This window comes from Salmo salar, chromosome ssa18 (assembly GCF_905237065.1).
Source record: "Salmo salar chromosome ssa18, Ssal_v3.1, whole genome shotgun sequence".
NCBI lineage: Eukaryota > Metazoa > Chordata > Actinopteri > Salmoniformes > Salmonidae > Salmo > Salmo salar.
Window position 1 is genome coordinate 25863962 of NC_059459.1, and position 23320 is coordinate 25887281.

Below are 23320 nucleotides of genomic sequence, written 5' to 3' on the forward strand. Positions count from 1 at the left end.
ACCTATATGGTGTCTCTACCTATATGGTGTCTACCTATATTGTGTGTCTACCTATATGGTGTGTCTACCTATATGGTGTCTACCTATATGGTGTGTCTACCTATATGGTGTCTCTACCTATATTGTGTGTCTACCTATATGGTGTGTCTACCTATATGGTGTGTCTACCTATATTGTGTGTCTACCTATATGGTGTCTCTACCTATATGGTGTCTACCTATATGGTGTCTACCTATATGGTGTCTCTACCTATATGGTGTCTACCTATATGGTGTCTCTACCTATATGGTGTCTACCTATATGGTGTCTACCTATATGGTGTGTCTACCTATATTGTGTGTCTACCTATATGGTGTCTCTACCTATATGGTGTCTCTACCTATATGGTGTGTCTACCTATATGGTGTGTCTACCTATATGGTGTCTCTACCTATATGGTGTCTCTACCAATATGGTGTCTACCTATATGGTGTCTACCTATATGGTGTCTCTACCTATATGGTCTCTACCTATATGGTGTCTCTACCTATATGGTGTGTCTACCTATATGGTGTCTCTACCTATATGGTGTCTCTACCTATATGGTGTCTCTACCTATATGGTGTCTACCTATATGGTGTCTACCTATATTGTGTGTCTACCTATATGGTGTGTCTACCTATATGGTGTCTACCTATATGGTGTGTCTATCTATATGGTGTGTCTACCTATATGGTGTGTCTACCTATATGGTGTGTCTATCTATATGGTGTCTACCTATATGGTGTGTCTACCTATATGGTGTGTCTACCTATATGGTGTCTACCTATATGGTGTCTACCTATATGGTGTCTACCTATATTGTGTGTCTACCTATATGGTGTCTCTACCTATATTGTGTCTACCTATATGGTGTCTACCTATATGGTGTCTCTACCTATATGGTGTCTCTACCTATATGGTGTCTACCTATATGGTGTCTCTACCAATATGGTGTCTACCTATATGGTGTCTACCTATATGGTGTCTCTACCTATATGGTCTCTACCTATATGGTGTGTCTACTTATATGGTGTCTCTACCTATATGGTGTCTACCTATATGGTGTCTACCGATATGGTGTCTACCTATATTGTGTGTCTACCTATATGGTGTGTCTACCTATATGGTGTCTACCAATATGGTGTCTACCGATATGGTGTCTACCTATATGGTGTGTCTACCTATATGGTGTCTACCTATATGGTGTCTACCTATATGGTGTGTCTACCTATATGGTGTCTCTACCTATATTGTGTGTCTACCTATATGGTGTGTCTACCTATATGGTGTGTCTACCTATATGGTGTCTACCTATATTGTGTCTACCTATATTGTGTGTCTACCTATATGGTGTCTCTACCTATATGGTGTCTCTACCTATATGGTGTGTCTACCTATATGGTGTCTACCTATATGGTGTCTACCTATATGGTGTGTCTACCTATATGGTGTGTCTACCTATATGGGTGTCTACCTATATGGTGTCTCTACCAATATGGTGTCTCTACCAATATGGTGTCTCTACCTATATGGTGTCTCTACCTATATGGTGTCTCTACCTATATGGTGTCTACCTATATGGTGTGTCTACCTATATGGTGTCTACCTATATGGTGTCTACCTATACGTTGTCTCTACCTATATGGTGTCTACCTATATGGTGTCTACCTATACAGTCCACGGTGTGTTACCAATATGAATTATGCCTGGTGCAATGCATGTATATAGTGGGAGTCTGTGTGAAACAAATATCTTGTATGAGTGTGACACTGACATGTAGTGTTTCGTTTGTCCCCTCCAGAGCCTGCAGTTGTTGTCGGATGCCCGTTCTGCCAGGGCCTATCGTGATGAGCTGGACGCTCTGAGGGAGAAGGCCGTCAGAGTGGACAAGCTGGAGAGTGAAGTGGGACGCTACAAGGAGAGGCTCTACGACATTGAGTTCTACAAAGCCAGAGTAGAGGTACGCCAAAACAAAGAAATAGCACCCAACAAGCTTGACGTGTCAATGAAGCATTCATTGGGTGTAACATGAATGTATTGACCTGTTGTCCCAATGTGAATGCGTGGTAGTGGGGATGGCAGTAGTGATATGGCTGTGGTTGAATGCGTGGTAGTGGGGATGGCAGTAGTGATATGGCTGTGGTTGAATGGTGGTAGTGGGGATGGCAGCTTGTAGTGGGGAGGCAGTAGTGATATGGCTGTGGTTGAATGTGTGGTAGTGGGGATGGCAGTAGTGATATGGCTGTGGTTGAATGTGTGGTAGTGGGGATGGCAGTAGTGATATGGCTGTGGTTGAATGCGTGGTAGTGGGGATGGCAGTAGTGATATGGCTGTGGTTGAATGCGTGGTAGTGGGGATGGCAGTAGTGATATGGCTGTGGTTGACGTGTGTGTGAAATCTGCTGGGCCCTACAGGAGCTGAAGGAGGACAACCAGGTTCTGCTGGAGACCAAGGCCATGCTAGAGGACCAGCTGGAAGGAACCAGGGCTCGCTCTGACAAACTCCACGAGCTGGAGAAAGAGAGCCTGCAGCTCAAATCCAAGATCCACGACATGGAAATGGTAGAGGGAAACTTAGTGTGTTTTGTGTGTGGGATCAGATGAATCAAACAGACATAGTGGTATGACTGATTTTACAAGCTCTTTTTTTGGAGCCATCTAGTAGGTCATCTCTGAAGAATACTACACTGTAAGGCTTAGCGTTTGTGGAGCCGTCTGACAGTGTGTTGTGTGTATGTTGTCTGTCTGTGTGTTTGTTAGGACCGGGACATGGACAGGAAGCGTATTGAGGAGTTGCTAGAGGAGAACCTGGTCCTGGAGATGGCCCAGAAACAGAGCATGGACGAGTCTCTCCACCTGGGGTGGGAACTACAGCAGCTTTCCATGACCCCTGACCTGACAGAGGGTGAGCAGCCTGGAGCAGCAGCCCTCAGCACTGGGGCCCTGGCTTTGGTCCTTCATACACACACAACAGATTGAACAGGGTTTATCTACACATGACTAACTCCTGTAATTAATATTCAACGACTCCAAGACCCAGATTAGCACTGGGCCTGGATTTGGAACGATGTTAATGGGGTTAACTGGTCTTGGATCAGGATAAACCCTGTCAGTAACTACAGTTAGGGATATTCCATACTTCCTCTTCCCTTGGGGGACTTCTTACCACTATAACAGAACCTGTAGCCTTTGCGTACAGTATGTTGTTGTGTGCCTAACCATAGATGGTTTCATTGTGCAGTGCCTCAGAAGTCCCTGGGCCACGAGGTCAATGAGCTGACATCCAGCCGGCTGCTGAAGCTGGAGAAGGAGAACCAGACCCTGCTGAAGACTGTGGAGGAGCTGAGGGGCTCTGCCAGCAAACACGTCCCCTCACGTCTCCTCAAGGCCGACAAGGAGAACCAGAGGCTCACCCAGAGGGTCAGAGCAGCTTCTGTACTTGTATAGAATGTATACTGAAATCCACTCACTTGTTTCCTGAACATTTCCCCTTCTCTAGCCCACCCAACATGGGATCCACACTTGTTCCTTATGCATCAACAACATAACAATGGCTGCTTGCTCTTTACCCCTACAGTAGCATCTTGGTCCAGCCCCCTATATTTCACCTCAGGACTTGGCGTTCAGGCCTCTTAGCTCCATGATACCAGAGGGAATTGAAAGAACAGAGTAATTCTTGAAGACCGTTTCCTATTCTCTCTCAGACTTGACACTTGAAGGCCCCTCCATAAGCTAACTCTCGGCTATTTTCAGACACTTAAGCCTTCTCTGTGCTCTCTGCATAGAATGCATGAAATGTGCCTTTCTCACACAAAGACAAGAGGCAAGACTGAGTTAGGCAGCACCACTGGATCGGTCTTTATGAGAGCCCATTTTAAAGTGAATCCAAGCAGGAGCTCTTGTACAATAACAGCCGTTTAACTGGCTGCCTGTAGATGAGCAATACGTAGGCAGTTTTGAGTTAAGCTGCTTTGACAGAATTAGGTGCTTGTGGGATATCTATGATATGATTAGTAATAATCAGTCTGCCTTGTGAAGAGTTTACCCTGTAGACTAGCGTCCTGTCCAGAGGGTGTACTTGTACATCAAGCTGCCTCGCGCTACACAAACAGGAGATGGGCTCCTGCTCCTATGAGCCGTTCCAGCTTGTGCAAGATTCATCAGAAGGGCTTTATATGGACCTGCCAACGAGTCCCTTTAATAAAGGACATGTATCACAACACTGCCACTGTGACTAGAGAAATATAAATAACATAATCAGCGTCAATTCAGTTTTATTTTTGCAAATTAAAATTCAAAAACAGGCACTTCAATTTAACAGTGACCGAATCCCAATAGAATGGTGGCCAACTGTGATGGGTAATGGTATGGTAATGGTATGGTAGACAAGTACCTGCCTGTACTGCACACTCTCATTGTGTCTGTGATCTAAGTGACTGGGTGCCATGGTAACACAGTGCGTGTCCTGTGTGTGCCTGCAGCTGGTGCAGCTGGAGAGTGAGCTGAACACAGAAAGGGAGAGTCTGCACAGTGCAGAGAGTCTCGGCACTGACCTGATGAAGGAGAAGGCTCTGCTGGAGAAAACACTGGAGACACTGAGGGAGAATTCTGAGAGACAGGTACACACACACACACACACACACACACACACACACGGTGGGTCGAGGGACTGAATCTGTTTTGATCTGGTCTGGTTCCAAGAGTCTCCAAATGACATTACTACCTATGTATCCGGATAGAGTTTTCTTAGGAGATAGCAGTCTTTGTGCTTGCATTCTCCCAACTAGTTGGAGAGCTCTGTGTGGCTTGGGGGGTAAAGCAGACAGAATGTAATGAGGTCACAGGGTGTATAGATTGATGATGTTTACAGTGAGAAGACATGGATACAAGCCAGATCTCTGGTGAAACTACACTACAGCATTAAGAACTAGGGCCAGGAGATTTTCCTGACCCCTCGACCTGACTAGAAAGAATTCAGAACCCTAGATATAGTCTTCTCAGTTCCCATATTCAGGAAAGACTCAGGGTTCTCTTCATATTAACACCATACTGAAACATGACTTGAGTTGATCTACCATACTGCCACTCCGACGTCCTCTATGTCGTGTCCCAGGTGAAAGGCCTGGAGCAGGAGAACGAGCATCTGACCAATACCGTCTCATCGCTGAGGCAACGCTCCCAGGTGGGCCCTGAGGCGCGGGTCAAAGACGTGGAGAAGGAGAACCGCGTGCTGCACGAGTCCATCCGGGAGACCAGCTCCAAGCTCAACAAGCTGGAGTTTGAGCGTAAGCAGCTGCGTAAGGACCTGGCGGTGTACAAGGAGAAGGGCGAGAGGGCCGAGGAGCTGGAGGTGGAGGCGCAGCGGCTGGAGAGGGAGAACGAGGCCCTGCAGAAGCGAGTAGCCAGCCTGGGCATCACCTGTGACAAGGTCTGCCTCTCTGCATGTATTGGAGGCTGTATAGTTCACCTCTAGTTGTCTGTGTACCTGCTGTCTATTCTGTGCCCCCATCATATACCATAGATGGGACTTTGAATGAGGAGAATTTATTATTTGATACATTTTCCCACATTCTCTCAAATCATCAGGTGGCGTCTCTGGAGAAGGAGAACGCAGAGCTGGAGGCAGAGGGCCGTCGTCTGAAGAAGAACGTGGAAGGCCTGCGGAGCACCTCCTTCCAGCTGGAGGCCATGGAGAAGGAGAACGCCCAGCTGGACGAGGAGAACCTGAAGCTCCGCAGGGCTGCAGAGGCGCTCCGCTCGGCCGGGAACAAGGCGGCTCAGCTGGAACTGGAGAACCGGGAGCTGGAGAGCGAGAGGAGCCAGCTGAAGAGAAGCCTGGAGCTGCTCAAAGCCTCTTCCAGGAAGACGGAGAGGCTGGAGGTGAGCTACCAGGGCCTGGACACGGAGAACCAGCGGCTGCAGAAATCCCTAGAGAACAGCAGCCGCAAGATCCAGCAGCTAGAGGGGGAGCTGCAGGACGTAGAACAGGAGAACCAGAGCCTGCAGAGGAGCCTGGAGGAACTGAAGATCTCCAGCAAACGTCTGGAGCAGCTGGAGCAGGAGAATAAGACTCTGGAGCAGGAGAGCTCTCAGCTGGAGAAGGACAAGAAGCAGCTGGAGAAGGAAAACAAGAGGCTGAGACAGCAGGCGGAGATCAGGGACTCCAAGCTGGACGAGGACAACCTGAGGATCAGCCACCTGGAGAAGGAGAACCGCTCGCTGGGCAAGGAGATGACCTCCTTCAAGGACTCCTGCAACCGCCTCAAAGACCTGGAGAAGGAGAACAAAGAGCTGGTCAAACAGGCCACTATAGATAAGAAGACCCTGGTCACTCTGCGAGAGGTAATGGTGTAGCTACTACCCCAGAGAGGCATGTTGTAATGTTAGGAGATATATTGTAATGCATTGGGTGAATGCCCATAAGGCTTCAAATGTGCATTTAGATGATCAATAAAGTTCTGTTATAGTCATTGCACCTGCATTATGCAAGAAGTAATAGAACCAGAGCACTATGTCAACACACCTGAAACTTGGAACTACACTGTGCTCCATAAGATTATATTATTCATTAATAAAGGATTGGGTTCTAGGGACTACAAATGTAAAGTGATTCTGGGTTGGCGTTTTATGTTCCAGGAACTGGTGAGTGAGAAACTGCGGACTCAGCAGATGAACAATGACCTGGAGAAACTGACCCACGAGCTGGAGAAGATAGGCCTTAACAAGGAGAGGCTGCTGCAGGCCGAGCAGAGCTCTGACGACGACAGGTAACACACACACACACACACACACACACACACACACACACACACACACACACAAACCACTATGCTGCTGCTCAAAGGTACCACATCAATGAAGGTTCATAGTAGGCACTCTGCCATTAATGCACTGTCAAGACCTTGAATTCTTTCCAGGAAAGACCCTTGGACTTTAATGATTGTGAATGTCCCTTATCTGCAGGTACAAGCTGCTGGAGTTCAAGCTAGAGTCCACTCTCAAGTCTTCTCTGGAGATCAAGGAGGAGAAGATAGCTGCCTTGGAGGCCAGACTGCAGGAGTCCTCTAACCTCAACCAACAACTGCGCCAGGAGCTTAAAACTGTTAGTTCCCAAACAATACATTACAACAGCCCAGAAGACCAAAACATTATCCCGGAGAGATTCTGTATTATGTTCTTTAACACATGACTCAGAGAAACGCTGAAATGCTTCTGAGGCCATGTATTATGTATTCATTCCTTGTTCATTGTGTTATCTATTCCTGAGGCACCAGGATCCTGGAAAACACGGAGAATAGTCTCCACAGCACGTTTTTCAACTCTGTGATGAAAACTAGAACCCTTGCTGGGGTGGCAGAACAGAGAACAGTATATTTTTGGAAGATTTGGGGGGGGATGGAGGTTTAACCCTTTGACCTTTCCAGGTGAAGAAGAACTACGAGGCCCTGCGACAGAGGGAGGAGGAGGAGGAGAGGATGGTGCAGAGCTCGCCCCCCAGAGGAGGGGACAGGGAGGACTCTCAGGCCGTCAACAAGTGGGAGAAGGAGAGCCACGAGACCACCCGGGAACTGCTCAAGGTCAAAGACCGCCTCATCGAGGTGGAGAGGAACGTGAGTACACTCTATCTAATCAACAACTCAAAACAGCCGTCTTAGATACTGCATGTGACAGTGATGTGTCACTGAAGTGTGAAGGGCCTCTGCATATAATTAATGCCTGCGTATATCTTGTCTGTCTGTCTACCATCTCCAGAACGCCACCCTCCAGGCAGAGAAGCAGGCCCTGCATACCAACCTGAAGCAGCTAGAGACCCAGAGCAGTAACCTGCAGGCCCAGATTCTGGCTCTGCAGAGACAGACTGCATCTCTACAGGAGAACAACACCACCCTACAGACCCAGAACGCCAAACTACAGGTAAGCCCTGGTTCCCTCTGTTGCTCCCTCACTGCTGGTCCCTGAACTCTATTTTCTGGCCTTGTCTACACTGCATCTATAGCCTGTATTGTAGTTTGAAACTCTCCCCAAGCGTGTCTCTTCTCTCCACTCTGCCCCGTGGCTAGAGATAATTCCTTTCTCATTGAGCTTTGCTCCACAACATCTATTTTGATATATTTTATGGCAGCGGATCAACAAAATCTTGCTTTCTGCTGCAAGCCAAAACGAATTACAACTTTGAACATGTCTGTGCTTGTGATTTGTACTGGCAAAAAAACATTTGACCACTGATGTCTATCCAAATCAGACAAGGACATGCAAAGTCTCAACCATCAGAGTGGACTGGAGGGACAGGCTGGCTGTGTACACAGTGCCCCCTGTTGTTCAGAAGTGACACCTGTGTCTATTCAAATTATTTTGTGGGATCTTACCCTGATTTTCACATAATCAGTTAATCTAATCCATTGCTATTCCTAGCAGGACATGACAAAACCCTTGAAAAAACAGTTATAGTTAAGGGCATTTCCGATTGAGTTCAGACTGCTCAGATCGTCCAATCAGAAGTCTTGTTTCCCTCCCCTAGGTTGAGAACTCAACGCTGAACTCCCAGAGTGGCGCTCTCATGGCCCAGAATGCCCAACTGGCGACGCAGCAGTCCAGTACGGAGAACGAGAAGGAGGGGGCGGTGAGGGACAGGGAAGACCTGAGGTCCACCTATGAGATGCTGCTAAGGGACCATGAGAAACTGGCTGCCCTGCATGAGAGACAGGCCTCCGAGTACGAGGGCCTCATCGGCAAACATGGAGGCCTGAAGAGTGCCCACAAGAGCCTAGAGTCACAGCACAGAAACCTGGAGGACAGGTGGGCTTTCTACTGGCACTGTTATGTGCTTAATGCCTACTGCAGCACAGCTGGCCTACCATCACACACTTAACCACACTCACGGCCAAACACACACGTGCACGACAGTCTTATTATGAATTCACCTCCACTCTACCATTGCACAGCACTCAAGTCAGAGACGCGTGTAAACGCACAGCTGCTGTTCACTAACAGGTAGTACTGTATTTACAGGTATAACCAGCCGCTGTTCACTAACAGGTAGTACTGTATTTACAGGTATAACCAGCCGCTGTTCACTAACAGGTAGTACTGTATTTACAGGTATAACCAGCCGCTGTTCACTAACAGGTAGTACTGTATTTACAGGTATAACCAGCCGCTGTTCACTAACAGGTAGTACTGTATTTACAGGTATAACCAGCTGCTGTTCACTAACAGGTAGTACTGTATTTACAGGTATAACCAGCTGCTGTTCACTAACAGGTAGTACTGTATTTACAGGTATAACCAGCTGCTGTTCACTAACAGGTAGTACTGTATTTACAGGTATAACCAGCTGCTGTTCACTAACAGGTAGTACTGTATTTACAGGTATAACCAGCTGCTGTTCACTAACAGGTAGTACTGTATTTACAGGTATAACCAGCTGCTGTTCACTAACAGGTAGTACTGTATTTACAGGTATAACCAGCTGCTGTTCACTAACAGGTAGTACTGTATTTACAGGTATAACCAGCTGCTGTTCACTAACAGGTAGTACTGTATTTACAGGTATAACCAGCTGCTGTTCACTAACAGGTAGTACTGTATTTACAGGTATAACCAGCTGCTGTTCACTAACAGGTAGTACTGTATTTACAGGTATAACCAGCTGCTGTTCACTAACAGGTAGTACTGTATTTACAGGTATAACCAGCTGCTGTTCACTAACAGGTAGTACTGTATTTACAGGTATAACCAGCCGCTGTTCACTAACAGGTAGTACTGTATTTACAGGTATAACCAGCTGCTGTTCACTAACAGGTAGTACTGTATTTACAGGTATAACCAGCCGCTGTTCACTAACAGGTAGTACTGTATTTACAGGTATAACCAGCCGCTGTTCACTAACAGGTAGTACTGTATTTACAGGTATAACCAGCCGCTGTTCACTAACAGGTAGTACTGTATTTACAGGTATAACCAGCCGCTGTTCACTAACAGGTAGTACTGTATTTACAGGTATAACCAGCCGCTGTTCACTAACAGGTAGTACTGTATTTACAGGTATAACCAGCCGCTGTTCACTAACAGGTAGTACTGTATTTACAGGTATAACCAGCCGCTGTTCACTAACAGGTAGTACTGTATTTACAGGTATAACCAGCCGCTGTTCACTAACAGGTAGTACTGTATTTACAGGTATAACCAGCCGCTGTTCACTAACAGGTAGTACTGTATTTATAGGTATAACCAGCCGCTGTTCACTAACAGGTAGTACTGTATTTACAGGTATAACCAGCCGCTGTTCACTAACAGGTAGTACTGTATTTACAGGTATAACCAGCTGCTGTTCACTAACAGGTAGTACTGTATTTACAGGTATAACCAGCTGCTGTTCACTAACAGGTAGTACTGTATTTACAGGTATAACCAGCTGCTGTTCACTAACAGGTAGTACTGTATTTACAGGTATAACCAGCTGCTGTTCACTAACAGGTAGTACTGTATTTACAGGTATAACCAGCTGCTGTTCACTAACAGGTAGTACTGTATTTACAGGTATAACCAGCTGCTGTTCACTAACAGGTAGTACTGTATTTACAGGTATAACCAGCTGCTGTTCACTAACAGGTAGTACTGTATTTACAGGTATAACCAGCTGCTGTTCACTAACAGGTAGTACTGTATTTACAGGTATAACCAGCTGCTGTTCACTAACAGGTAGTACTGTATTTACAGGTATAACCAGCTGCTGTTCACTAACAGGTAGTACTGTATTTACAGGTATAACCAGCTGCTGTTCACTAACAGGTAGTACTGTATTTACAGGTATAACCAGCTGCTGTTCACTAACAGGTAGTACTGTATTTACAGGTATAACCAGCTGCTGTTCACTAACAGGTAGTACTGTATTTACAGGTATAACCAGCTGCTGTTCACTAACAGGTAGTACTGTATTTACAGGTATAACCAGCTGCTGTTCACTAACAGGTAGTACTGTATTTACAGGTATAACCAGCTGCTGTTCACTAACAGGTAGTACTGTATTTACAGGTATAACCAGCTACTGAGGCAGAAGGATCAGCTGGAGGAGCTGGAGAAACAGCTGAAGGCAGAGCAGGAGAAGATGCTGTCTCAGAACAAGAGCCACGAGGCCACGGCTGCAGACTACCACAAACTGAAGGAGGAGAATGAAAGGTTAAACTGAATACTTTATGTATAATGAACCGAGGGGGAGGGGGGTGTGCCCTGAGGTTTACTTTGGGGTGCAAGGGAACATCCCTAAACTGTCAATCCAGCTGCAGAGAAACCTGTACAACAAGATTTTTTGAGAGCGAGGGAAAAGAAAGTCTATGTTTTGAGTGGCAGTATGCAGACATTTTAAGTGGTTGGTTACAATTAGAGAACTAACCATTTAGCTGTTATTTTCCTCGTCAATTAGTGAATTTTCCCCTTCTCTCATAAAGGTCTCTCCCTCAAGCCATGGTTTGACCTGTACCAGGGGCTATGAGTAAAGAATGTGCTGTTTGAAACCCGTTCTGATGTTTCTGTGTGTAGGCTGAACATGGCACATCGTCAGCTGGTGAAGGATAATGAGGGCCTGCAGGTCGACCATAAGAACCTGAAGAGCCAGATGAACGGTGCCAAGCTGGAACAGACCCGCATGGAGGCAGAGTTCTCCAAACTCAAAGAGCAGTACCAGCAGCTGGACATCACCTCCACCAAGCTCACCAACCAGTGTGAGGTACGGTTACATACCCCTCAACCCCACTTCTCTACCTCCCTCTCACCAACCAGTGTGAGGTACGGTTACATACCCCTCAACCCCACTTCTCTACCTCCCTCTCACCAACCAGTGTGAGGTACGGTTACATACCCCTCAACCCCACTTCTCTACCTCCCTCTCACCAACCAGTGTGAGGTACGGTTACATACCCCTCAACCCCACTTCTCTACCTCCCTCTCACCAACCAGTGTGAGGTACGGTTACATACCCCTCAACCCCACTTCTCTACCTCCCTCTCACCAACCAGTGTGAGGTACGGTTACATACCCCTCAACCCCACTTCTCTACCTCCCTCTCACCAACCAGTGTGAGGTACGGTTACATACCCCTCAACCCCACTTCTCTACCTCCCTCTCACCAACCAGTGTGAGGTACGGTAACATACCCCTCAACCCCATTTCTCTACCTCCCTCTCACCAACCAGTGTGAAGTACGGTTACATACCCCTCAACCCCACTTCTCTACCTCCCTCTCACCAACCAGTGTGAGGTACGGTTACATACCCCTCAACCCCACTTCTCTACCTCCCTCTCACCAACCAGTGTGAGGTACGGTTACATACCCCTCAACCCCACTTCTCTACCTCCCTCTCACCAACCAGTGTGAGGTACGGTTACATACCCCTCAACCCCACTTCTCTACCTCCCTCTCACTAACCAGTGTGAGGTACGGTTACATACCCCTCAACCCCACTTCTCTACCTCCCTCTCACCAACCAGTGTGAAGTACGGTTACATACCCCTCAACCCCACTTCTCTACCTCCCTCTCACCAACCAGTGTGAGGTACGGTTACATACCCCTCAACCCCACTTCTCTACCTCCCTCTCACCAACCAGTGTGAGGTACGGTTACATACCCCTCAACCCCACTTCTCTACCTCCCTCTCACCAACCAGTGTGAGGTACGGTTACATACCCCTCAACCCCACTTCTCTACCTCCCTCTCACTAACCAGTGTGAGATACGGTTACATACCCCTCAACCCCACTTCTCTACCTCCCTCTCACCAACCAGTGTGAGGTACGGTTACATACCCCTCAACCCCACTTCTCTACCTCCCTCTCACTAACCAGTGTGAGGTACGGTTACATACACCTCAACCCCACTTCTCTACCTCCCTCTCACCAACCAGTGTGAGGTACGGTTACATACCCCTCAACCCCACTTCTCTACCTCCCTCTCACTAACCAGTGTGAGGTACGGTTACATACCCCTCAACCCCACTTCTCTACCTCCCTCTCACCAACCAGTCTGAGGTACGGTTACATACCCCTCAACCCTACTTCTCTACCTCCCTCTCACTAACCAGTGTGAGGTACGGTTACATACCCCTCAACCCCACTTCTCTACCTCCCTCTCACTAACCAGTGTGAGGTACGGTTACATACCCCTCAACCCCACTTCTCTACCTCCCTCTCACCAACCAGTGTGAGGAACTACAATATCTGCACCCCTTTCCCACAGACCGACTAGATTGGAATTTGCATGTGCCACATATTTCCCAACTCTATCACAGGAAACTCTTGGTAAATATGCCCCCATGTTATGGAAGTGTTCATAGCTGATATTGGGCCACTGTCCAGACATGAGTGTTTGCCTGACATCTGTCTGTTGGAAAGGAAGGCTGATTGAGTAGTTGTGCCTGGGGATACACAACTGGTTTCTCAACACTGTGCTCTTTGAGGCTTAAAGAGTGTCAGACAACTATTCACACACTGCAAAAGGCACAGCCCACCTGCAGTAATACATACAACCATGGAAAAGAAATGTGGAAACTTGCTCAATAAGCATTTCCATTGAAAATGTAGGTAAAAAAAGGTTTATTTCTCTCTCCCTAGTTGCTGAGTCAGTTGAAGGGGAACCTGGAGGAGGAGAACCGCCACCTGCTGGACCAGATCCAGACCCTGATGCTGCAGAACCGCACCCTGCTAGAACAGACCATGGAGAGCAAGGACCTGTTCCACGTAGAACAGAGACAGTACATGTGAGAGATGACCCCACTATTACATTTTGCAAGCCTGTAACCGGTGTCAAACATGTCAACAGGAGAAATGTCTGTTTCTTGGCTATGTAGCTAGATGTCATTTGTCCCTGATCCTAACTGGTCTAGATGTCATTTGTCCCTGACCCTAACTGGTCTAGATGTCATTTGTCCCTGACCCTAACTGGTCTAGATGTCATTTGTCCCTGGTCCTAACTGGTCTAGATGTCATTTGTCCCTGACCCTAACTGGTCTAGATGTCATTTGTCCCTGACCCTAACTGGTCTAGATGTCATTTGTCCCTGGTCCTAACTGGTCTAGATGTCATTTGTCCCTGGTCCTAACTGGTCTAGATGTCATTTGTCCCTGACCCTAACTGGTCTTTCCCTCCTTCACAGAGACAAGCTGAACGAGTTGAGGAGACAGAAGGAGAAGCTGGAGGAGAAGATCATGGATCAGTATAAGTTCTACGACCCCTCACCTCCACGGAGGTCAGTAGCTAGGAGGGATCCACTCACTGCTGTCACTGTGGTTGGTGCTGTGGCCAGACTCGGGAATGCTGCACTACATCATGTCCATAGATATCTGTATACTATCTGTCATAGTAAACAACTGGCTGAGACAAAGCAGACATCCCCCACATGAAAATGAAATGTACAACTGCAGTCGATTGCTGCAGTCGTCTGGTTAGGGTTCATTCTAGTACCTAATCGACTGCACTATACCTAGCCATTCCGTTCTGATTCATTTCCGTGCCTGACTAAATGCAGATGGTTTACGTCTGAACGTAACCAACCCCTGCATATGGTTGAAATTTCTACCTAACCAGGCAGCTCTGGTTCATATTTATGCCTAACCAACATCATCATAGCTGTAAATGATGGCTGTCTCTGGGGAATTGGTATGCTGTGGTTTACAAGAACACCCCAGATGCTGGACAACCCCTGGTTCAATAGGCATGAAATGGGAAAACAAACGAAATGCATTCCCTTCATTTCAAAACATTTCCCCCCCTTTTCCTTCCTACTGAACACTAGCCAGAGTCAAATAACAAACCCCTCCTCCCCATCTCTCTCCTTTCCCTCCCCTTCCCTCATCTCTCCCTCCCCTCTCCCTCCCTCATCTCTCTCCTTTCCCTCTCCCTCCCTCATCTCTCCCTCCCCTCTTCCTCCCCTCCCTCATCTCTCCCTCCCCTCTCCCTCCCCTCCCTCATCTCTCCCTCCCCTCTCCCTCTCCCTCCCTCATCTCTCCCTCCCTCATCTCTCCCTCCCTCATCTCTCCCTCCCTCTCCCTCCCTCATCTCTCCCTCCCCTCTCCCTCCCTCATCTCTCTCCTTTCCCTCTCCCTCCCTCATCTCTCCCTCCCCTCTCCCTCCCCTCCCTCATCTCTCCCTCCCCTCTCCCTCTCCCTCCCTCATCTCTCCCTCCCCTCTCCCTCCCCTCCCCTCTCTCGTGTCAGACGGGGGAATTGGATCACCCTGAAGATGAAGAAGCTGATCAAGCCGAGGAGTCGGGAGCGGATGCGTTCCCTGACGCTGACTCCCACACGCTCCGAGTCCAGCGATGGCTTCCTGGGGCTTCCTCTGGACAGCCAGGACTCCTCCTCCATAGGCTCTGGCTCCAACTCCCTGGACGACACGCTGACACACAAGAGGAGCAGCAGTGAGTAGACACACTCTCAGGCCTGCATGGAATACTCCCTACTGAACAGATCAAATCCAGCTTTATTTGAAGTGCAATTAAAACACATCAATATACTTTACAGTAAAATAAACACAATAGAAGGAAGCAATAGACCTTTAAAAAACCTGACCAGGCAGTCTAGGACTAGGTCTTCCTCTCTCAGTACAACTGACCAGAGGGACTGACACACAGGAAGAAGGACTAGATCACATGTTAGCTAAAAGACCCAGGAAGCAGAGCACGTATTGTATTAATAAATACATGCAGGGTTGGACACAGGAAAGGCAGGCACAGGAAATATGATCCACACAGAGACCAAAGGACACTGGGTCAGACAGGAAAGTACACTCTGTCACTAGAACATGAGAGGGTCAGATTCAGATTCAGGAAATGAAGAATGAGCAGGGTCAGATTCAGGAAATGAAGAATGAGCAGGGTCAGATTCAGGAAATGAAGAATGAGCACGGTCAGATTCAGGAAATGAAGAATGAGCCGGGTCAGATTCAGGAAATGAAGAATGAGCCGGGTCAGATTCAGGAAATGAAGAATGAGCAGGGTCAGAAATGAAGAATGAGCAGGGTCAGATTCAGGAAATGAAGAATGAGCAGGGTCAGATTCAGGGAATGAAGAATGAGCAGGGTCAGATTTAGGAAATGAAGAATGAGCAGGGTCAGATTCAGGAAATGAAGAATGAGCAGGGTCAGATTCAGGAAATGAAGAATATGGGCAGGGTCAGATTCAGGAAATGAAGAATGAGCGCAGGGTCAGATTCAGGAAATGAAGAATGAGCGCAGGGTCAGATTCAGGAAATGAAGAATGAGCGCAGGGTCAGATTCAGGAAATGAAGAATGAGCGCAGGGTCAGATTCAGGAAATGAAGAATGAGCCGGGTCAGATTCAGGAAATGAAGAATGAGCAGGGTCAGAAATGAAGAATGAGCAGGGTCAGATTCAGGAAATGAAGAATGAGCAGGGTCAGATTCAGGAAATGAAGAATGAGCAGGGTCAGATTCAGGAAATGAAGAATGAGCAGGGTCAGATTCAGGAAATGAAGAATGAGCAGGGTCAGATTCAGGAAATGAAGAATGAGCAGGGTCAGATTCAGGAAATGAAGAATGGGCAGGGTCAGATTCAGGAAATGAAGAATATGGGCAGGGTCAGATTCAGGAAATGAAGAATGAGTGCAGGGTCAGATTCAGGAAATGAAGAATGAGCGCAGGGTCAGATTCAGGAAATGAAGAATGAGCGCAGGGTCAGATTCAGGAAATGAAGAATGAGCGCAGGGTCAGATTCAGGAAATGAAGAATGAGCAGGGTCAGATTCAGGAAATGAAGAATGAGCGCAGGGTCAGATTCAGGAAATGAAGAATGAGCAGGGTCAGATTCAGGAAATGAAGAATGAGCCGGGTCAGATTCAGGAAATGAAGAATGAGCAGGGTCAGATTCAGGAAATGAAGAATGAGCAGGGTCAGAAATGAAGAATGAGCAGGGTCAGATTCAGGTTCAGGAAATGAAGAATGAGCAGGGTCAGATTCAGGAAATGAAGAATGAGCAGGGTCAGATTCAGGAAATGAAGAATGAGCCGGGTCAGATTCAGGAAATGAAGAATGAGCAGGGTCAGATTCAGGAAATGAAGAATGAGCAGGGTCAGATTCAGGAAATGAAGAATGTGCAGGGTCAGATTCAGGAAATGAAGAATGAGCAGGGTCAGATTCAGGAAATGAAGAATGAGCGCAGGGTCAGATTCAGGAAATGAAGAATGAGCAGGGTCAGATTCAGGAAATGAAGAATGAGCCGGGTCAGATTCAGGAAATGAAGAATGAGCGCAGGGTCAGATTCAGGAAATGAAGAATGAGCAGGGTCAGATTCAGGAAATGAAGAATGAGCCGGGTCAGATTCAGGAAATGAAGAATGAGCAGGGTCAGATTCAGGAAATGAAGAATGAGCAGGGTCAGATTCAGGAAATGAAGAATGAGCGCAGGGTCAGATTCAGGAAATGAAGAATGAGCGGGGTCAGATTCAGGAAATGAAGAATGAGCGGGGTCAGATTCAGGAAATGAAGAATGAGCAGGGTCAGATTCAGGGAATGAAGAATGAGCAGGGTCAGATTCAGGAAATGAAGAATGAGCAGGGTCAGATTCAGGAAATGAAGAATGGGCAGGGTCAGATTCAGGAAATGAAGAATGAGCGCAGGGTCAGATTCAGGAAATGAAGAATGAGCGCAGGGTCAGATTCAGGAAATGAAGAATGAGCGCAGGGTCAGATTCAGGAAATGAAGAATGAGCGCAGGGTCAGATTCAGGAAATGAAGAATGAGCGCAGGGTCAGATTCAGGAAATGAAGAATGAGCGCAGGGGTCAGATTCAGGAAATGAAGAATGAGCGCAGGGTCAGATTCAGGAAATGAAGAATGAGCAGGGTCAGATTCAGGAAATGGAGAATGAGCAGGGTCAGATTCAGGAAATGAAGAATGAGCAGGGTCAGATTCAGGAAATGAAGAATGAGCAGGGTCAGATTCAGGAAATGAAGAATGAGCAGGGTCAGATTCAGGAAATGAAGAATGAGCAGGGTCAGATTCAGGAAATGAAGAATGGGCAGGGTCAGATTCAGGAAATGAAGAATGAGCGCAGGGTCAGATTCAGGAAATGAAGAATGAGGCAGGGTCAGATTCAGGAAATGAAGATTCAGGAAATGAAGAATGGGCCGGGTCAGATTCAGGAAATGAAGAATGAGCGCAGGGTCAGATTCAGGAAATGAAGAATGAGCAGGGTCAGATTCAGGAAATGAAGAATGAGCAGGGTCAGATTCAGGAAATGGAGAATGAGCGCAGGGTCAGATTCAGGAAATGGAGAATGAGCAGGGTCAGATCCAGGAAATGAAGAATGAGCAGGGTCAGATTCAGGAAATGAAGAATGAGCGCAGGGGTCAGATTCAGGAAATGAAGAATGAGCAGGGTCAGATTCAGGAAATGAAGAATGAGCAGGGTCAGATTCAGGAAATGAAGAATGGGCAGGGTCAGATTCAGGAAATGAAGAATGAGCGCAGGGTCAGATTCAGGAAATGAAGAATGAGCGCAGGGTCAGATTCAGGAAATGAAGAATGAGCGGGGTCAGATTCAGGAAATGAAGAATGAGCGGGGTCAGATTCAGGAAATGAAGAATGAGCGGGGTCAGATTCAGGGAATGAAGAATGAGCAGGGTCAGATTCAGGAAATGAAGAATGAGCAGGGTCAGATTCAGGAAATGAAGAATGGGCAGGGTCAGATTCAGGAAATGAAGAATGAGCGCAGGGTCAGATTCAGGAAATGAAGAATGAGCGCAGGGTCAGATTCAGGAAATGAAGAATGAGCGCAGGGTCAGATTCAGGAAATGAAGAATGAGCGCAGGGTCAGATTCAGGAAATGAAGAATGAGCGCAGGGTCAGATTCAGGAAATGAAGAATGAGCGCAGGGTCAGATTCAGGAAATGAAGAATGAGCGCAGGGTCAGATTCAGGAAATGAAGAATGAGCAGGGTCAGATTCAGGAAATGGAGAATGAGCAGGGTCAGATTCAGGAAATGAAGAATGAGCAGGGTCAGATTCAGGAAATGAAGAATGAGCAGGGTCAGATTCAGGAAATGAAGAATGAGCAGGGTCAGATTCAGGAAATGAAGAATGAGCAGGGTCAGATTCAGGAAATGAAGAATGGGCAGGGTCAGATTCAGGAAATGAAGAATGAGCGCAGGGTCAGATTCAGGAAATGAAGAATGAGCGCAGGGTCAGATTCAGGAAATGAAGATTCAGGAAATGAAGAATGAGCCGGGTCAGATTCAGGAAATGAAGAATGAGCGCAGGGTCAGATTCAGGAAATGAAGAATGAGCAGGGTCAGTTTCAGGAAATGAAGAATGAGCAGGGTCAGATTCAGGAAATGGAGAATGAGCAGGGTCAGATTCAGGAAATGGAGAATGAGCAGGGTCAGATTCAGGAAATGAAGAATGAGCAGGGTCAGATTCAGGAAATGAAGAATGAGCAGGGTCAGATTCAGGAAATGAAGAATGAGCAGGGTCAGATTCAGGAAATGAAGAATGAGCAGGGTCAGATTCAGGAAATGAAGAATGAGCAGGGTCAGATTCAGGAAATGAAGAATGAGCGCAGGGTCAGATTCAGGAAATGAAGAATGAGCGCAGGGTCAGATTCAGGAAATGAAGAATGAGCGCAGGGTCAGATTCAGGAAATGAAGAATGAGCGCAGGGTCAGATTCAGGAAATGAAGAATGAGCAGGGATCAGTTGCAGACGGTGAGGTATGCCGGGCTGGAGACTCCAGGACAGTAGATGCTTGTTGCTGTGTGGTGGTTGGTTGTGTGGACCTAATGCTTGCGATGCTTGTTTTTCTCTCTCTGTGCAAAAGGGAAGAGAGACTCTCAGAGAGTGCAGCATTCCCATGTGCAGGGTAACCAGGGTAACCAGGGTTCCTCTAATGGTATGCTAAGAGGGGAGGGCTGGGCGCGGCTTGTAGTCGAGCTGTCCTCTCACTCAAATCATGTCAACGTGTCATGACTCATCCTTCAGTCAATGTCCATACCTATTAAAAGGTGCAATGCATTATGGGTCACCTCAATGCACCAGCTATTAACACATTTTTTGTCTTCAACTATAGTAAAGACAACCTTTTATGCAACTATTTGATTTGTCTTTGAATAGCTCTAATAACGTTTAAGTAACACACAATATGAGATATGTCTAAAAAAAAAAGACTGAAGTTCCGCTTCTTTATTTCTGTGAAATGCAGACTGGAGCTGGAAATCTAAAATGGTGTCTCTGTATAGTCAGTGTCCCAGAATCTTCTGTTTCCCTGTGAATACTCCTTTCACTGCAGTGCCACTCCCCTTGTCTCATCGTTTTACCTCCTAATTGCACCCTTTAATAAACATCACTGTGTGTGTGTGTGTGTGTGTGTGTGTGTGTGTGTGTGTGTGTGTGTGTGTGTGTGTGTGTGTGTGTGTGTGTGTGTGTGTGTGTGTGTGTGTGTGTGTGTGTGTGTGTGTGTGTGTGTGTGTGTGTGGTGTCTGTTGGCAGCCTGATGCCTTCTATGTGACAACCCTCTTCACAGCCATCCCACTGAGCTGGTGTTTTGTGTATGAATTTGTTTGAACAGTGAGTGTTAGTGTGTGTGTGCTCATTTGCATGTAAGCGTTTTCACTTGTGTAACTCTGTGTGTTTGTTTTCGGTCCCAGTTGGGTCTTCAGGGCACTACCCTGGTTCTCTCCCCCTGGTTCTCTCCCCCTGGTTCTCTCCCCCTGGTTCTCTCCCCCTGGTTCTCTCCCCCTGGTTCTCTCCCCCTGGTTCTCTCCCCCTGGTTTTCTCCCCCTGGTTCTCAGCATTAACATCCATCTGTTTTCCCCTCCTTTCTGTTCCTCTCCATCTCCCCTGGTCTTTCTGTTTCTCCCCTCTCTGCTTTGGCTGTAAACTGACAGCTCTGAAAAGGTTGCCCTTTATGAGGACCAGATCGAAGGAGAAAGACAAAGAGAAGGCCATCTACCGCCGGTCCATGTGTAAGACCTCCAATAGCCCGCCCAGCGTCCTACCACCTCCCCCCATCGCTCCACCTCCTCTGGCCTGCGCCTGCCTCCCTCCATCACCTAGTCTCCTCTCATAGCTTCTAGCTGGTTTCTTTCCTTCCATTCTAGGAATACAAAACTCAAACACTACTGTATCCCTAATAGTAGCTGCATCTATCTTAACACATGTTGTTGTGTTTGGGTTAGATTTGTGTACAGTCAAAGTAATGACATACAAGAACTAACATATGTTGATATTAGAACAAACTAACACTCTCTTCAGTGATTAAGGACATGAATGTGAGTTAGTGTGATTGTAGAGGATAGAAGTGTTCTGTGAACTGTAGGGTTCACAGATATCGCTGTAGTGTTGTGATATCTGTAGATGAGCTGTAGATTATTTTTAGTCGAGGTCTAGTCCATGTATATGTGTGTGACAGTGCAGTCACGAGGAACTGTATGCCAGTTCACTTTTCTCTACTGTACCGTACTGTATGGTGTGGTGTGGTCTGTGGATGTGTGTGGCCTGCACTGTGTGACTCTGGCCCCATCTATATATCTCAGCCTGTGGTGTGAGTGCAGCCTGCCGTCTCACCCCTCTCTCACTACAGTGCTGATGCAGGCATGGCTTGGCAGAACCACACTGCGCGCTCTCTCTCTCTCTCTCTCTCTCTCAGCCACCATGTAGGAATTGAAATGGAGCCTTCCATTGATTTCTTTATCTTTTTCTCTATCTTGTTTTTTCTTTCTTTCTTTCTCTCATTTTCTCTATCATTCCCTGTCTTTTCTTTTATCTGTCACTCTCTCTGCTATTTTTATTGAGTCTTTTTTCATTTTGGCTGCATTTCAGCTCTTTTGCATGCCTTGCCAACATGGGCTTGCCGACACTGACTGTGTCACATCTCTGAATGCTGCTGCTCTGACTCTTAGCAGCCACTGCATGCTTAGCCTAGCGCTGCTCCCTGTGCCCTCCCTCTGGGGCCAGTCAGCCCACCACATAAGGGTAGGAGGTATCGGCTAATTGATCTTCATCTCCAACCCAGCTATGAACGACTTGCTACAGACCATGGCCCTGGCGGGGGGTCAGTGGGCAGGCAGCACAGAGAACCTGGAGGGGCCCGTCGAGACCAACGGGGGCAGCAGTACCCGGCGAATGAAAGAGCTGGGTTCCATGGCCTACTCCACCAACGCTATCAACTACGCCACCCTCACCCTACCTTCAGGCAGCAGGGCCAAGAGGAGCCTGAAGATCAAAGGTAGAGACTACAGGACCGCTAGTCTATCCCCTCTTCCTCTGTGTGGTGATCTGAACTATCGTCTAGGGAAAGGGGATACCTAGTCAGTTGCACAACTGAATGCATTCAACCAAAATGTGTCTTCTGCATTTAACCATCTGAATCAGAGAGGTGCGGGAGGCTGCCTTAAACGACGTCCAGGTCATCGGCCCCTGGGGAGCAGTTGTTGTTGGGGGTTAACTGCCTTGCTCTGAGGCAGAACGGCAAATTTGTCCACCTTGCTGGCTCGGGGATTCAAACCAGCGTCCTTTCGGTTACTGGCCCAATGCTCTTAACCTGTGTATTTACTGTAGTAGAAAGATCTGCCGTCATTAATTTCATTTTTTTCATACTCTAGCTTTCAGAAGATTGGCTTACTGATTGGCTGACGCAGACTTTGCTTCCCTCATAAGCCCTATTCTCCTATAGTCTCTCCATCCCGCCAATCATAACTCATATTTCCTCATCTCTTTGTCTTTCTTCCAGACAACGCTTCCTGTGAAGATGTCCCAGCATCCTCAGACGACCCCATTGAGGTCAAAGGACAAGGTAAAATAACTGTTGACCTTAAGGACAGAAACTCCCATTACTATTATATACCACAGGGATTAACACCAGTTTACTACTGGAATGAAATATCAAATGGCCCCCAAAAAAGTCCCTGTTTTAAAAAGCCCTACAGTAAGTGTAAATGTTGTGTCACCATGATGTAAAGATAGCCCACTAACGTTAGCTAGAAGCTTGGCCCATATCTCGGCATTTCAGTTTGCTACCATTAGAAAGGGATTCTGCCAAAATGTTATCATTAACCGTAAACTCCACCTAACAAATGGTCTAAAGCTGCCTGCCTCCATTAGCTGGTAGATCAGGTTTTCTGCTTACTCCATATCCCCACTCACACACACATATAACACACACAAGTTATCTCTATTTCCTGTTCACTCTTGGCTAGTTAAAATGTCCTCCCACTGACATGTACATTGTGTAATACAGTAATTATACTTGTTTTTTTTTAATTGCATGAATTTCACAAGGACAGTCTGTTTCACTTACACTCTGTTAC

General features: G+C 47.1%; 1 protein-coding gene across 7 annotated transcripts in view; it reads left to right on the plus strand.

Moving 5' to 3' along the window:
• Positions 1 to 23320, plus strand: part of LOC106577115 (girdin) — a 105327-nt gene that overhangs the window by 75345 nt on the left and 6662 nt on the right. For 5 of the 7 annotated variants that reach the window (XR_006760348.1, XM_045700963.1, XM_045700961.1 and 2 more), the window contains exons 10-30: positions 1823 to 1981; positions 2436 to 2582; positions 2781 to 2925; positions 3262 to 3440; positions 4502 to 4639; positions 5134 to 5448; positions 5607 to 6362; positions 6657 to 6787; positions 6984 to 7122; positions 7445 to 7630; positions 7773 to 7934; positions 8539 to 8816; positions 11055 to 11198; positions 11559 to 11745; positions 13626 to 13771; positions 14167 to 14259; positions 15227 to 15429; positions 19834 to 19905; positions 20900 to 20977; positions 22027 to 22239; positions 22744 to 22806. Coding sequence is in view for 6 of the 7 variants with exons in the window: in XM_045700963.1 (XP_045556919.1) it covers positions 1823 to 1981; positions 2436 to 2582; positions 2781 to 2925; positions 3262 to 3440; positions 4502 to 4639; positions 5134 to 5448; positions 5607 to 6362; positions 6657 to 6787; positions 6984 to 7122; positions 7445 to 7630; positions 7773 to 7934; positions 8539 to 8816; positions 11055 to 11198; positions 11559 to 11745; positions 13626 to 13771; positions 14167 to 14259; positions 15227 to 15429; positions 19834 to 19905; positions 20900 to 20977; positions 22027 to 22239; positions 22744 to 22806 (3934 nt within the window). In the remaining variant the exon portion in view is untranslated. The remainder of the gene's footprint in view (positions 1 to 1822; positions 1982 to 2435; positions 2583 to 2780; positions 2926 to 3261; positions 3441 to 4501; positions 4640 to 5133; positions 5449 to 5606; positions 6363 to 6656; positions 6788 to 6983; positions 7123 to 7444; positions 7631 to 7772; positions 7935 to 8538; positions 8817 to 11054; positions 11199 to 11558; positions 11746 to 13625; positions 13772 to 14166; positions 14260 to 15226; positions 15430 to 19833; positions 19906 to 20899; positions 20978 to 22026; positions 22240 to 22743; positions 22807 to 23320) is intronic. The other 2 variants (XM_045700962.1, XM_045700965.1) reach the window with 2 other exon arrangements.